This window comes from Giraffa tippelskirchi, chromosome 9 (genome assembly GCF_054371585.1).
Source record: "Giraffa tippelskirchi isolate mGirTip1 chromosome 9, T2T-mGirTip1v1.2.pri, whole genome shotgun sequence".
Taxonomy (NCBI): domain Eukaryota; kingdom Metazoa; phylum Chordata; class Mammalia; order Artiodactyla; family Giraffidae; genus Giraffa; species Giraffa tippelskirchi.
In genome coordinates this window covers 107,866,370-107,879,586 of record NC_137283.1, presented here as the reverse complement: position 1 = coordinate 107,879,586, position 13,217 = coordinate 107,866,370, and the positions used below count along the sequence as shown (strand labels likewise).

The 13,217-nt window shown below is 39.5% G+C and overlaps 1 protein-coding gene across 1 annotated transcript in view; it reads left to right on the top strand.

Moving 5' to 3' along the window:
- The window catches only part of LOC145520425 (uncharacterized), a 174,710-nt gene that overhangs the window by 39,149 nt on the left and 122,344 nt on the right, over positions 1-13,217 (top strand). Inside the window, exons 9-13 of the mRNA XM_081526707.1 lie at positions 786-939; positions 2,272-2,429; positions 5,129-5,281; positions 7,085-7,186; positions 12,862-13,011. Of these exons, the coding sequence (XP_081382833.1) occupies positions 786-939; positions 2,272-2,429; positions 5,129-5,281; positions 7,085-7,186; positions 12,862-13,011 (717 nt within the window). The remainder of the gene's footprint in view (positions 1-785; positions 940-2,271; positions 2,430-5,128; positions 5,282-7,084; positions 7,187-12,861; positions 13,012-13,217) is intronic.

Below are 13,217 nucleotides of genomic sequence, written 5' to 3'. Positions count from 1 at the left end.
TATCCTGGGCCATGTGGGGGTATATAATCTTTGCTGATGGTGAGGAACAGGGAGGCCTGGCGTGCTGTAACCCATGGGTTTGCAAACAGTGGGACATGACTTGGCGACTGAACAGCAGCAACAAAATGTGAGTCACAGGATGATAGCAAAAAGTGCAAGTAAATAGTCAACTTAAATACAATGTGATGAGTATAATCACAGAGTAAAGAGAGTCACAGAGGAGAGGCCCTACTGCAAGATACAGGCATCAGAAAGGAGTGATGTGACCACATTCTGTTTTAGAAAGATTGCTGTTTTGCCACCTAATGTTTTCTTACTCCACTACATCTCATCTTAGTGATACCACCAACCATGACTCCTGGCCATCATCGTGACATCATTCCTTCCCCAATCAGTCACTGTGGGGTCTACCTCTGAATCATCTCTCCCCTGTCACATGGCATAGTAATGATCTGCTCCTAAGTCCTGGTCCCCCACTAAACTGAACTCTTTGAATTTGGTCCATGTCTTACTTATTTTTGTATCTCTAGCCCCTCACACGATGCCCTGCTCATTATGGGTTATTGATCAAGGTAGGCCTGCCTGGATGTTAAGGTCACTTAGAGTTGGTGACAACACAAGATCCCTAGCTCCAGATTTAGCCCCTCATGATTGAGCAGATTACTGAGGCCCACCTCCACCTCCTTCCTCCTCTATCAAACCAAAGGGCTGCTCCTGAAACAAAGTCTGGAAGCTTCTTTGAGAACTGAATTGACACTTGGCCCCTTGGTTGTCCCCTTCTGTAGGCCCTCCAGTATTTACCCATCTCCAAAGCTCTGAGTGTAGCTGTTGACGAAGTCCCTGAGGTTGGTCAGGAAAATGAAAAGGCTCCTGTTAATGACATTGACCCTGACATACAGGGTTCTGCATCTCCAGACTCTATGAATACCAGTGTTTCAGGTAACAAGTCATCTTTCCCCTTGGGAAATGTGGAGAAAAGATTGTGATTTTGCATGTGTGCACCTGATCTTGCTTGAAATTTTTCTATGTACCAAAAAATTATATCTTTAAAAAAAAAAATTGGCCATGCCATGCAGTCTACAGTATCTTAGTTTCCTGGCCAGGAATCAAACCTAGGCCCTGGTGGTGAAAGCACCAAATCCTAACCACTGGACTGCCAGGGAATTCCCAAAAGTTTTATTTTCTTAATTAACAAATGTTAGTCTAATATTTTCTGGTGGAAAAAAATGACAAACACTTCTCTTAGAAATTATTATCTCCATCTTTATAGCTAGACAATTAAGAGAGGAGGAAAAGCAATAAACCTGAAATTGGCAGTCCTGGGCTCTAGGCCTATTCTGTTGTGGCCTCACTATGAGCCTACATGTTTAAGTCATTTCATCTCCTTGGGCCTCAATTTACTCATCTCCAAAATAAATCTTTTAGATTAAGTGATTGCTAAGGTCACCTTCATTTTTTTCCCCAGGGTTGAAAACTTTTCATTTCTATTTTTTTTTAACACCAAAAACATTTTGTATTGGGGTATAGCCAATTAACAATGTTGTGATAGTTTCAGGTGAACAGTGAAGACTTAGCCATACATAGGCATGTATCCATTCTCCTCCAAATCCCCCTCCCATCCAGGCTGTCACATAACATTGAGCAGAATCCCTTCGTTTTTAATTTTACATGATCTTTAAAGACGTCCCTTATCTGAATCAATTTAGTAGTCTTCTTACCCTTACCTTATGTTACAGATGACTCAGAAATCTGATCAGGTTTTTACTCTGAGTGAAGAATTTACCAGTTGCACCTGGAGAGGCAGCCAACCCAGTTGTGGGGAATCAGAGAAAGTATCTCAAATGGGAAGTCCAATCTGGGTGCTTAGAGATGAGTACAAGTGAGCCAGGTGAAAGGAGGTGAAGGTTCTCAGCTTCTCCTGATTTGTTTGTTAACTTGTAAGTCATATTCTTTGTTTACCCCAAAGGACTACAGGTAGTTCTGTTCTCACTAAGTCATTTCCCAAAGGGTCTGTTGGATTTCTCCTGCAGGCTACGAGAAGGGGAAGTCCTGGCTACCTCCCCCAAAAAACCAGCACCAGGAGTTTGTCAGATAGGCCTGGCTGAGTGTGTGCAGTCTACAAACTGTGGCAGAGAAGGCTGGGCATGGAGCAGAATGGCCCTCACCATCCATGGAAGAGGCCCTGTCTTCAGTTATCTCAAAGGACTCTCCTTTTTCCCTCTAAGACTGGTATTCATTGGTGTTAATGCTCTTGATTTTGGATATTTTCAGGGCCAATGAGAACAGAAACTGCTTTCATTCTGCCCCAACACACAACAGAAACAGAAGAACTGAAACCTCAGCTGAGGCTTCTGCTCTCCCATTTCAGTATCCCATATGACGTGGAAGAGCTGAGGGATGCTTCTAAGGAGACAGAACTTTTTGCCTTGGTACTTTATGGATTCTTTCTTAATGCAAATATAGGAATTCATGAAAGAAAATACTAGTATCTGCCATGAAGTTGGATATTCATACTGCCACAATTGTTTCTAGAGTAATAAAATATAATAGTAATAGGTGAGATTTAGACTAGCAGTTGAACTTTCTGTTAGAATTTCGAAACCCTTGAGTATCCAACCCAGAGGGATTGTAGGATCATTTTTCTGCAGAATTTAAAGAAAATGATAGGCTGTAGTCCATAATAGATGATGTAAACATAGCCAAGATTTGGCATTTTTTTAAATTAGTTGATTTTCTATTTTTTAACTTTACAATATTGTATTTGTTTTGCCATACATTGACATGAATCCACCATGGGTGTACATGTTTCCCCTTCTAGAATGGCATTTTTTTAGTATGGAGTTGTCTAGTGTCTAAAACCCTTAGATTCTCAGAAAGTGTACCAATAGCTCTTCAGTTGGCAAAATGCTTTATATTCAGTACAGTGTATATTGTGTAGTGATTTTTAAAGTCAAGCAGTCATAGTCTGCTATCTCATGGTGTTGCACTTCCTTGAATTAAAAAATCATATTATCAAAAGCCATATTAGAACTTGTTTCAAAGGGGAAAAAAATAGGATTATACATAGAGAACCTCAAATTTACAATAATAAACTTTTTAGCCAGAGTTTCAACAAAAAGATATTTTTCTAGATCTGGGTGGATAATATTTGTAAATGTATGTATTTTCTAGGTAAAAATAATAAGTTGATTAATCCAAAAAGGCAAAGATCAAATCTGTATGTTTTTGAACACCCTTTGTGTAAGAAGGAACCACTTACTTACTCACTTACTCACTCTATCACCATTTACTTTGACCTTGAAGTTTCACATCCATGTGTATTTGTTGCAACATTATTTTACTGGGATTATTTCTATTATTATGTAACACAGACTCTTTAAACTCACTGGAACCAGTGGCATCACATGTCCTCTGGTTTCTTTGAAGGTGAAAGCTTTTGTCTTTCTTTTCATATCAGTAGCAGCACTGTCTTCAGTAGAGAGTGCTTCTATGGGAGTATTCTCACCCTCATTCATTATCAGCAAGTATTATGATAGACCCAAACCAGAATCAGAACAAGACGGTGTTAAAAAGAGTCCAAATAAGTAAAGATAGGTTATGGCACAGTAGACTATCATCAGTGATAACAAAAGAACTTGAGGCTGCAGAACTTTCCCACAGAGCAGCCTCCTCCCCAAAGAACAGCTTGTCTTCTTCACATAGGGAGAGTTTCCACTTCTGATTTTCTTGTAACAGTATTATGTGCAGTGCTAATTGTGCTCCCAAGATAATCACATTACAACAAATTTTTTTTGTGTAGGACAAATTTCTATAAACAGGAAGAGTGTTTATTTTGGTTTTCCAAAGCCCTAGAGCAGGGTCAGCAAACTGCAGCCTGCAGCCCACCTCCTAGTGTTTGTTAAAGTAAAGTGTTATTGGAATACAGCCATGCCCTTTCATTTATGTACTGTCTATGGCTGCTTTCACACTGTAACTGCAGCACTGAGTAGTTGTAACAGAGACCATGTGGTTTGCAAAGTCTAAAATACTTACCATCTGGCCCTTTAAGAAAAAGTTTGCCACTCTAGCTTGGACTGGCACCATCTCATTGAACTTTGTGCACTGATGGGTATGATCTGTGTCTGTCTGATGTGGTAACCACTAGTCACATGTGACTGTGAAATATTGGGTAGTGTAAACGAGGAACTAAATTTTAACTTTTATCTAATTTTTATAAATTTGCATTTAAATGTTAAATAGCCACATATGGCTAGGAGCAATAGTATTGGATAGCACAGCCTGGAAAGTACCAGCATTAACTGGAAGAATCTTTAGCTCTGTGACTCAACACTGTGTCAGGTTCTCTCTCTCTCTCTCTGTAATTAAATATACATAAGATTTACCATTTTAACCATTTCTAAGTATACAGCTAAGTGGCAGTAAGAGCATTCACATTGTTTTGCAACCATCACCATGGGGGTAGATTCTTGAGATTCCCTCCACAAGCTCTCCTTGCACTGAGGAAGTCATGACGCAGGTGGCCGGTGCACTGATGAAGGCATTTGCACAGGCTCTGGAGGCCTGGGTCTGCCCGAGAAGGGAGGACGCAGTGTCTGCATCTTAGCAGTAGGCAGCTATATCATAGAAAGCACTGATAGCCTCAGTCTGGAACTGAGATGTGAGGGGTGTGACTGATGTACCATAAGGAGTTTTAACAGGTCCCAGCATCTGGACTCTTCTCTCTGGCAATATCGTGGTCAGGCTTCTGGGAGCAGGATTTATCTAGCCCTTAAATTTTCTCATTTACCAGCTGGTCAGGAAAAGGGAATGTATTCCCAAAGATAGACAGTCTACTGCCCATTGAGGATCCATTTAAAAATATATGTAAGTAAATATATTACATTATTTCCAGTCTTTGGAGCAGATATTCAGAACAAGTAACACACACATGATTATAGTAATAGACTGACTGAATGCATGTGCCCCTCAGGTATTTACATTTAAGTCCTATTCCTGTCACAGAATCATGTTTTATAAAATAGTTTGACTCCAAGACTCTTTCAGAGGCAGTCAGTACCTGTTCTTGAAACTGCCTCCAGCCTGAGACTATTTTTTTCCCCCGGGCTTCTCTTTTCTCAATCCTGTTTAGGTTTCCCAAAAATTTCAAAGCATCTTCATGGAGCAACAGAGAATGCAAACGTTTCCAGACTATAATGCTGGGCTAGCTAAAGTGGAAAATTTGGATTTGGCAGGACCTGGTAGGGCCTTGAAAAAGAGAGCCAACTGGACTTCCTTTATAAAGGTAAGGAGCCCTGTGGTGACGGTCACTTATGAATGATGTCAGCCATGTCACAAAGTGTCCTCCACGGAGGCCAGACAACCTGGCAGCATCAGGTCTGTCAGATGCCTATTATCCCGTCTCCTCAATGCCCTCAACAAACCGTGCCCTAGGAGCAAGGGTAGGTGCCTACCTGACTCAGAAGAGGTGGCTTAGAAAACCCGGCCTTGTGTACCACCATCCCCCAGCTCCTTCCTGCCTTGAGTCTGTTGAAGTTAGCCAGGCTGATCTACCTTTTCTGTAAGTTCTCACGTATTCCTTTGCCCCTCTCTATTGAGTCAGAGCTCCTTTCTTGTTGTTAGTGACCTAGGCTACTTGGCAAGAATAAAGAACATTCAAAGTTATAATTGAGTTGTGTAAATCCAGTTTTTTAGTCAAAATCTGTTTGCTGACTGCATTCTGTGTGTCATACATGGCCCTTGGTGCTGGATATACACAATGCACGATTATTCAAAAGTGAGTAGGTTAAATGAGTTGATTTGAGATAGTGGTAAATACAGTTGATTCTCATTGTTTGGGGGTAGTTGTGTTCTGTAACGTTGCCACAAACACTGAATTAACAAATCCTAAACCACTGCTCATAGGGGAAATAAAAGGTTATGTTCATCAATTGATCAATACGTAACTAGTTTTATGTGTGTTTCTATTTGAAGAGACTTTACTCAATATATGTTGTTGATTCATTAACATCAAACTCATGGCCAATAGCACTATAACTCATACCTGAACGAAGCTTTTTGAACACTTGTCCTTCTATAAGACACATCACAGCCTTCCTATACTTAGGAACACTAGATAGCTCTTCAGCCCCCTGTTGGAGGCCATTTTAAATAGTGAAGTTACTAATGAAAAGCACAAAAAGTATAAAAACCTGGCACTAATTAGGCCACAAAAAGAACATTTGTTTATAGTACACACTCAAATAAGTATTAAATAAGTGAATGTCACCTTGTTTGTCCTCAGCTGGGAATGTGGGGTTGGGTGACTTGAACTTTTTACCATTCTGTGCAATGTCCATGAATGTCCAGGAAAGTTCTGTATTGATTTGGGGATGACAAATAAGTTTCAGTGAGTAGGCAAATCCAAAAATACAAAATCCATGAATAATGAGGATCAACTGTGTCATGAAGGAAACATCTTATGTGATAAAGATGGGTGGAAGGAAAGCAGAGAAATCACAGATTGTTCCTAAATCTGGGGCTTGAGCAAATAGGTAGTTGGTGTAGGGAAAGCTGGACTTTCTGTTTTAGATTATTATACTTGCCATTCAAGTATAAATATCAAGGAGATAGTTGGATATAACAGGTTGGAGCTTAGAGCTGGATCTAAATTTGAAAGTTATGAGTACATTGAAGTATTTACAGCCATAGAACTAATTTTTGAAATACAGCTTGTTAATATGAAAGGTAAAGTTTTACATGTGGAGCCACAAGATTTTGTGGGCAAACTTTTCTTGCCCCATAAAGTTGGTGTGCAGTGCCCAGCACTGATGGATTTAGGGTCCCTTCTGCCAGCAAATGGTGCCATGTCATTCTAGATGGAGCTACTGCATCTCAAGCCAGGTACCAGCAGGAACTGCTGTTGCCCTCTCCCTCCACAGATCTGAGAATCCACACAGATCCTTTCCAAGTCTTCACATGCTCTAGAAAACTACCTAGCACTGAGGCCAGATCCCATTTCAGAAAGTCCTTGGTTCTCTTTATTTTCAACTTTTATTGAGAACCATTCTGTTATATTTAAGTTTGTATGTACGTGTTTGTCCACTAGATTAAGCCAAAACATGATCCTTGGCAAAAGAAGCTTTTGACCAAACTAAAAGAACTGAGAAGAATAGATGTATTAATGCAACTCCAAGCAAAGTTTCTGAAGGTAACAAAGTAACCATGTTTCCTTGTAGATAAAATTCTGTTCTCAGAAAATTGAATTCTTTCCACCTTTAAAAAATGTTAGCCATGGATTCGCTATGAAGGCTTTATTTGGAATTATCTAATCTAATTGCCAGGTTTTATATCCTGTTAGCTTTCATTAGTGACAGTTGTCAAAAGAGTTGGCTTTCACACTAAGTCTCTGTGTGATATTGCTCTAGTCACATACTTTCAGTTTTCGTTTCCTCATTTGTGAAACCAAACTGGTGGAGTAAACATTGAACTATCTTACTTTTACTATGGTAAAAAAATATATACACATAGCATAAAATGTATCATCTTACCCATTTTTAAGTGTGTGATTCATCAGTGTTCAGTATATTCACAGTGTTGTGAAGTAGATCTCCAGAACTTTTTCATCTTGCAAAACTGAAACTCTTTGCCTACTAAACAACTCCCTATTTCCTCTTCCTCCCAGCTTCAAGCAACCACCATTCTACTTTCTGTTTCTGAATTAGACTACTCTTAGATACTTCATATAAACAGGATATGCAGTATTTGTCCTTTTGTGCTGGCTTCATTTCACTTACCAGAATGTCCTCAAGTTCATCCATGTTATAGCATGTGACCAGATTTCCCTCCTCCTTGTTTTTCATGAACATTTATATCAGCTTTATTCACAATAACCAAAAACTGCAAACAACCTGGATGTCCCTTAGTGGGTGAATAAACTGAAGTAAGTTCATACCATGAAACGGCAATCAGCTGTAAAAAGGAACAAACTGTTGATATACCCAAAAACCTGGTTGAGTCGTCAGAGAACTGTGTGAATAAAAAACTCAACCCATAAAGACTGCATGAGTCCGTTTATACAACACTCTTCAGTTCAGTTCAGTCGCTCAGTCATGTCCGACTCTTTGCAACCCCACAGACTGCAGCACACCAGGCTTCCCTGTCCATCACCAACTCCCGAAGCTTGCTCAAACTCACGTCCATCGAGTCGGTGATGCCATCCAACCATCTCATCCTCTGCTGTCCCCTTCTCCTCCTGCCTTCAATCTTTCCCAGCATCAGGGTTTTCCAATGAGTCAGTTTTTTTTTTTGCATCAGGTGGCCAAAGTATTGGAGCTTCAGCTTCAGCATCAGTCCTTCCAATGAACACCCAGGACTGATTTCCTTTAGGATGGGCTGGTTTGATTTCCTTGAAGTCCAAGGGACTCTCAAGAGTCTTCTCCAACACCACAGTTCAAAAGCACCAGTTCTTCGGCACTCAGCTTTATCGCCGAACTCTCACATTCATACATGACTACTGGAAAAACCATAGCTTTGGCTAGATGGACCTTTGTCGGCAAAGTAATGTCTCTGCTTTTTAATATGCTATGTAGGTTAGTCATAGTCTTTCTTCCAAGGAGCAAACATCTTTGAACTTCATGGCTGCAGTCACCATCTTCAGTGATTTTGGAGCCCAAGAAAATGAAGTCTGTCACTGTTTCCATTGTTTCCTCATCTATTTGCCATGAAGTTATCGGACCAGATGCCATGATCTTAGTTTTTTGAATGTTGAGATTTAAGCCAACTTTTTCACTCTCCTCTTTCAATTTCATTAAGAGGCTCTTCAGTTCCTTTTTGCTTTCTACCATAAGGGTGGTATCATCTGCATATCTGAGATTATTGATATTTCTCCTGGCAATCTTGATTCCAGCTTGTGTTCATCCAGCCTGGCATTTCACATGATGTACTCTTCATATAAGTTAAATATGCAGGGGGACAATATACAGCCTTGACGTACTCCTTTCCCAATTTGGAACCAGTCTGTTGTTCCATGTCCAGTTCTAACTGTTGCTTCTTGACCTGCATACAGATTTTTCAGGAGGCAGGTAAGATGGTCTGGTATTCCCATCTCTTTCAGAATTTTCTAGAGTTTATTGTGATCCACACAGTCAAAGGCTTTGGTATAATCAATAAAGCAGAAGTAGATGTTTTTCCGGAACTCTCTTGCTTTTTCGATGATCCAACGGAGGATGTTGATAGTTTGATCTCTGGTTCCTCTGCCTTTTCTAAAACCAGCTTGAACATCTGGAAGTTTACGGTTCACGTATTGCTGAAGCCTGGCTTGGAGAATTTTGAACATTACTTTACTAGCGTGTGAGATGAGTGCAATTGTGCGGTACTTTGAGCATTCTTTGGCATTGCCTTTCTTTGGGATTGGAATGAAAACTGACCTTTTCCAGTCCTGTGACCACTGCTGAGTTTTCCAGATTTGCTGGCATATTGAGTGCAGCACTTTCACAGCATAATCTTTTAGGATTTGAAATAGCTCAACTGGAATCCCATCACCTCCACTAGCTTTGTTCGTAGTGATGCTTCCTAAGGCCCACTTGACTTTGCATTCCAGGATGTCTGGCTCTAGGTGAGTGATCACACCATTGTGGTTATCTGGGTCATGAAGATCTTTTTTGTATAGTTCTTCTGTGCATTCTTGCCACCTTTTCTTATTATCTTCTGCTTCTGTTAGGAATCAAACTGGGGTCTCCTGCATTGCAGTTAATCTTTATTAACTGAGCTATCAGGGAAGCCCTGCAAACTCTTAAAATGATAGAATTATAGAAATGGAGAACAGATTCATGGATTCTAGGGGTTAATAAGAGAATGGTGGGGAAGGAGATGAAGTATAATTATAGATGGGTAATATGAAGGATCCTTATGATGAATCTGTACTGTATCTTGACTGTCTCAATGCCAATATCTAGGTTGTGATATTGTACTATAATTTTGCAAGAAATTACATTGGGGAAAATGAAATGAGGGTTACATGGCATCCTTTTATATTATTTTTTCCTTCTCTTTCCTCAAATTGTGGTAAAATTATACATAACCTGAAATTTGCCATTTTAACCATTTTTCAGTGTACAATTCAGTGGTATTAATTAAGTTCATAAAGTTATACAACCATCACCAACATCCATCTCCAGAACTCTTTTCATCTGGCAGACTGAAACACTTTACCCATTAAATAATAACTCCTCATTGCTCTCTCCCTCTAAATTCTGCTCCTGCTGCTAAGTCGCTTCAGTCGTGTCCAACTCTGTGTGACCCCATAGACGGCAGCCCACCAGGCTCTGCCGTCCCTGGGATTCTCCAGGCAAGAACACTGGAGTGGGTTGCCATTTCCTTCTCCAGTGCATGAAAGGGAAAAGTGAAAGTGAAGTCGCTCAGTCGTGTCTGACTCTTAGCGACCCCATGGACTATAGCCTACGAGGCTCCTCCGTCCATGGGATTTTCCAGGCAAGAGTACTGGAGTGGGGTGCCATTGCCTTCTCTAAATTCTAGCAACCACCATTCTGCTTTCTGTTTCTGTGAGTTTGACTACTCCAGGCACCACATATTATGGAATTATACAGGATTTGTCTTTTTGTGACTGCTTATTTTACCCCTCATAATATCCTCAAGGTTCATTCGTGTTGTAGAATTTGTTAGAATTTCCTTCCTTTTTAAGGTTGAATATTTCTTTGTATGTATCCACCACATTTTGTCTATTCGTTTGTTGTTGAACATTTTGGTTGGTTTCACCTCATGGCTATTGTGAATAAGACTACTGTTAACATGGATATGAAAATAACTCTTTGAGATCCTGCTTTCAGTTCTTTTGTGTATAAACCCAGAAGTAGAATCTCTGGACCATAATATAATTCTATTTTTAACTCTTTCTGAGGAAGCGCCATGAGTATTTTCCATAGTAGTTTCAGCATTTTACAACCTCACCAATAGTGCAAAATGGTCCAGTTTCTCCATATCCTCATTAACACTTGTTATTTTCTTTCTTTTTTTAATATTAGTCATCTTAGTAGATATGAAGTGATGTTTCAATGTGTTTTTTTTTTCCTTTTTGAGTTTCTCTAATGATTAGAAATTTTGAGCACTTTTTCATATGCTTTTTGGCCATTTGTATATCATATTTGGAGAATTCCTTTGAAGTTCATTCTTTTTCCTTGAAGTTCTTTGCCTATTTTTTATTGAGTTATTTGATTTTTTTATGGTTGAGTTGTAGTTTTCTTTACATATTCTCGACATTACCCCCTTATCAGATACATTATTTGCAAATTATCCTCTCATTATTTAAGTTGCCTTTTCACTCTGTTAATTTTGTCCTTCAATACACAGAATTGTTTAAGTTTGATTGAGTCACATTTGTCTATTTTTTTTTTTTTTTGGCCTGTTCATTTTGTGTCATATCCAAGAATTTGTTGCCAAGTTCCATATCATGAAAATTTCTCCATTTTCTATTAAGACTTTTATAGTTTTAGGTCTTATGTTTAGATTTTTAATACATTTTGAGTTAACTTTTATATACGGTATAAGGATCCAACTTCATTATATTGTATGTGAATATCCATTTTTTCCCCAGCACCATTTGTTGAAGAGACTGTCCCTTCTCTTTTTTTCCTTAATTTATTTATTTTTAGTTGAAGGATAATTACAATATTGTGTTGATTTCTGCCATACATCAACATGGATCAGTCATAGTTATACATATGTCCCTAGTTCCTTCTCTTTTGCGTGGTGTTGGCATCTTTACTAAGATCATTTGATTAGGCACTCAAAAGTTTATTTCTAGGCTTGCTATTTTATTCCATTGGTCTGTATGTCCAATGTACACCAGTACCATGCCATTTTGACTAAGGTAGCTTTGTAATATGTTTTGAAATCAGGAATTTTGAGTCTTCCAACTTTGTTTTTCTTTTTCAAAGTTATTTTGGCTATTTGGGGCTTCCCAGGTAGCTCAGTGGTAAAGAATCCACCTGCCAGTGCAGGAGCCGCAGGAGATGCAGGTTCAGTCCCTGTGCTGGGAAGATCCCCTGGAGGAGGCAATGGCAACCCACTCCAGTATTCTTGACAAGACAATCCCATGGACAGAGGAACCTGGCGAGCTACAGTCTACAGGGTCACAAAGAGTCAGATATGACTGAACATGAGATCCCATATGCATTTTAGGATGAATTTTTCTCCTTTAGCCAAAAAAAAAAAAACCAACCGCTGAAATTTTGACAGAGATAGGATTAAACAATCTTTGAAGGTCCCTTGTGGTATTAAAATAATTGAAATATAGTAATATGTGTATCGCCTAAGTAGAAGTTCAGCTCTGGGACTGTTTGAGTTTTTACCTCTAGAGGAACATTTATTCAGCATCTACTATATGCCAAACGTTGCACCAATTCTGGGAGAGACTTCATTAGTGTTCTTATCCTGCTCTACATGAAAAGCCAGGATTTCAGCAGGAATATGAGCCCAGGGCTGTGTCCTTATAGAGCCTGTGCTTTTCTCACACTACCCAGCTGCCTCCTCCTCCATCTCCTGGCAACTTCCTAAGAGTAGACAAACCCAAAACTGATGAGAGTTTATCTTTTCATTGGTGCCACATGTGTAGGGGTGCTACTTGCTACTGTGTTTCAGGGGTTGTCACAGAACTTTTTAATTAGTTGCTTATGTATATTTGAATACTTAGTGTTCTTTGGAGGAACATGCCTCGGAGAACTATGATGTTTGAGTTTACTTTTATTTTTTTAATGAATAAAGTCCTACCTGGGACTTCTTAGTATTCATGTGTATGTGACCAAATTCTTGCTGAGAAGAAGGGAATAACCCTTCTCCCAACCATCTCTTCTCTGTGTTCCACTCGAGATTTCCAATCCTGAGAGAGTAATGCAAGTGCTCCAGGATCACGCTGCAAAGACGGTCTTGCTGGCTTCATCTCACCCACCATGTGTGGCTTCCCAGGGCAACTATGACCAAATTTGGGAGACTATTTATAGCAACATCAACCTCTACCAGGTACAAGAAGAAGAAATAACCAATATGCCTTTCTGTTCAACTCACCACCTGTTTGTAGACCTTAGAAATTTACTTTGGTAGGTTTTTAGAGATCCTCCCCCAAAAGAGGGAATATAATGAGGTGTAATACAATATGTTCTTGCTACCAGGGTTTATACTCAATGGATAAGTACCAATGCAGAGCTGCGCACTTTAGTCCTGAATAC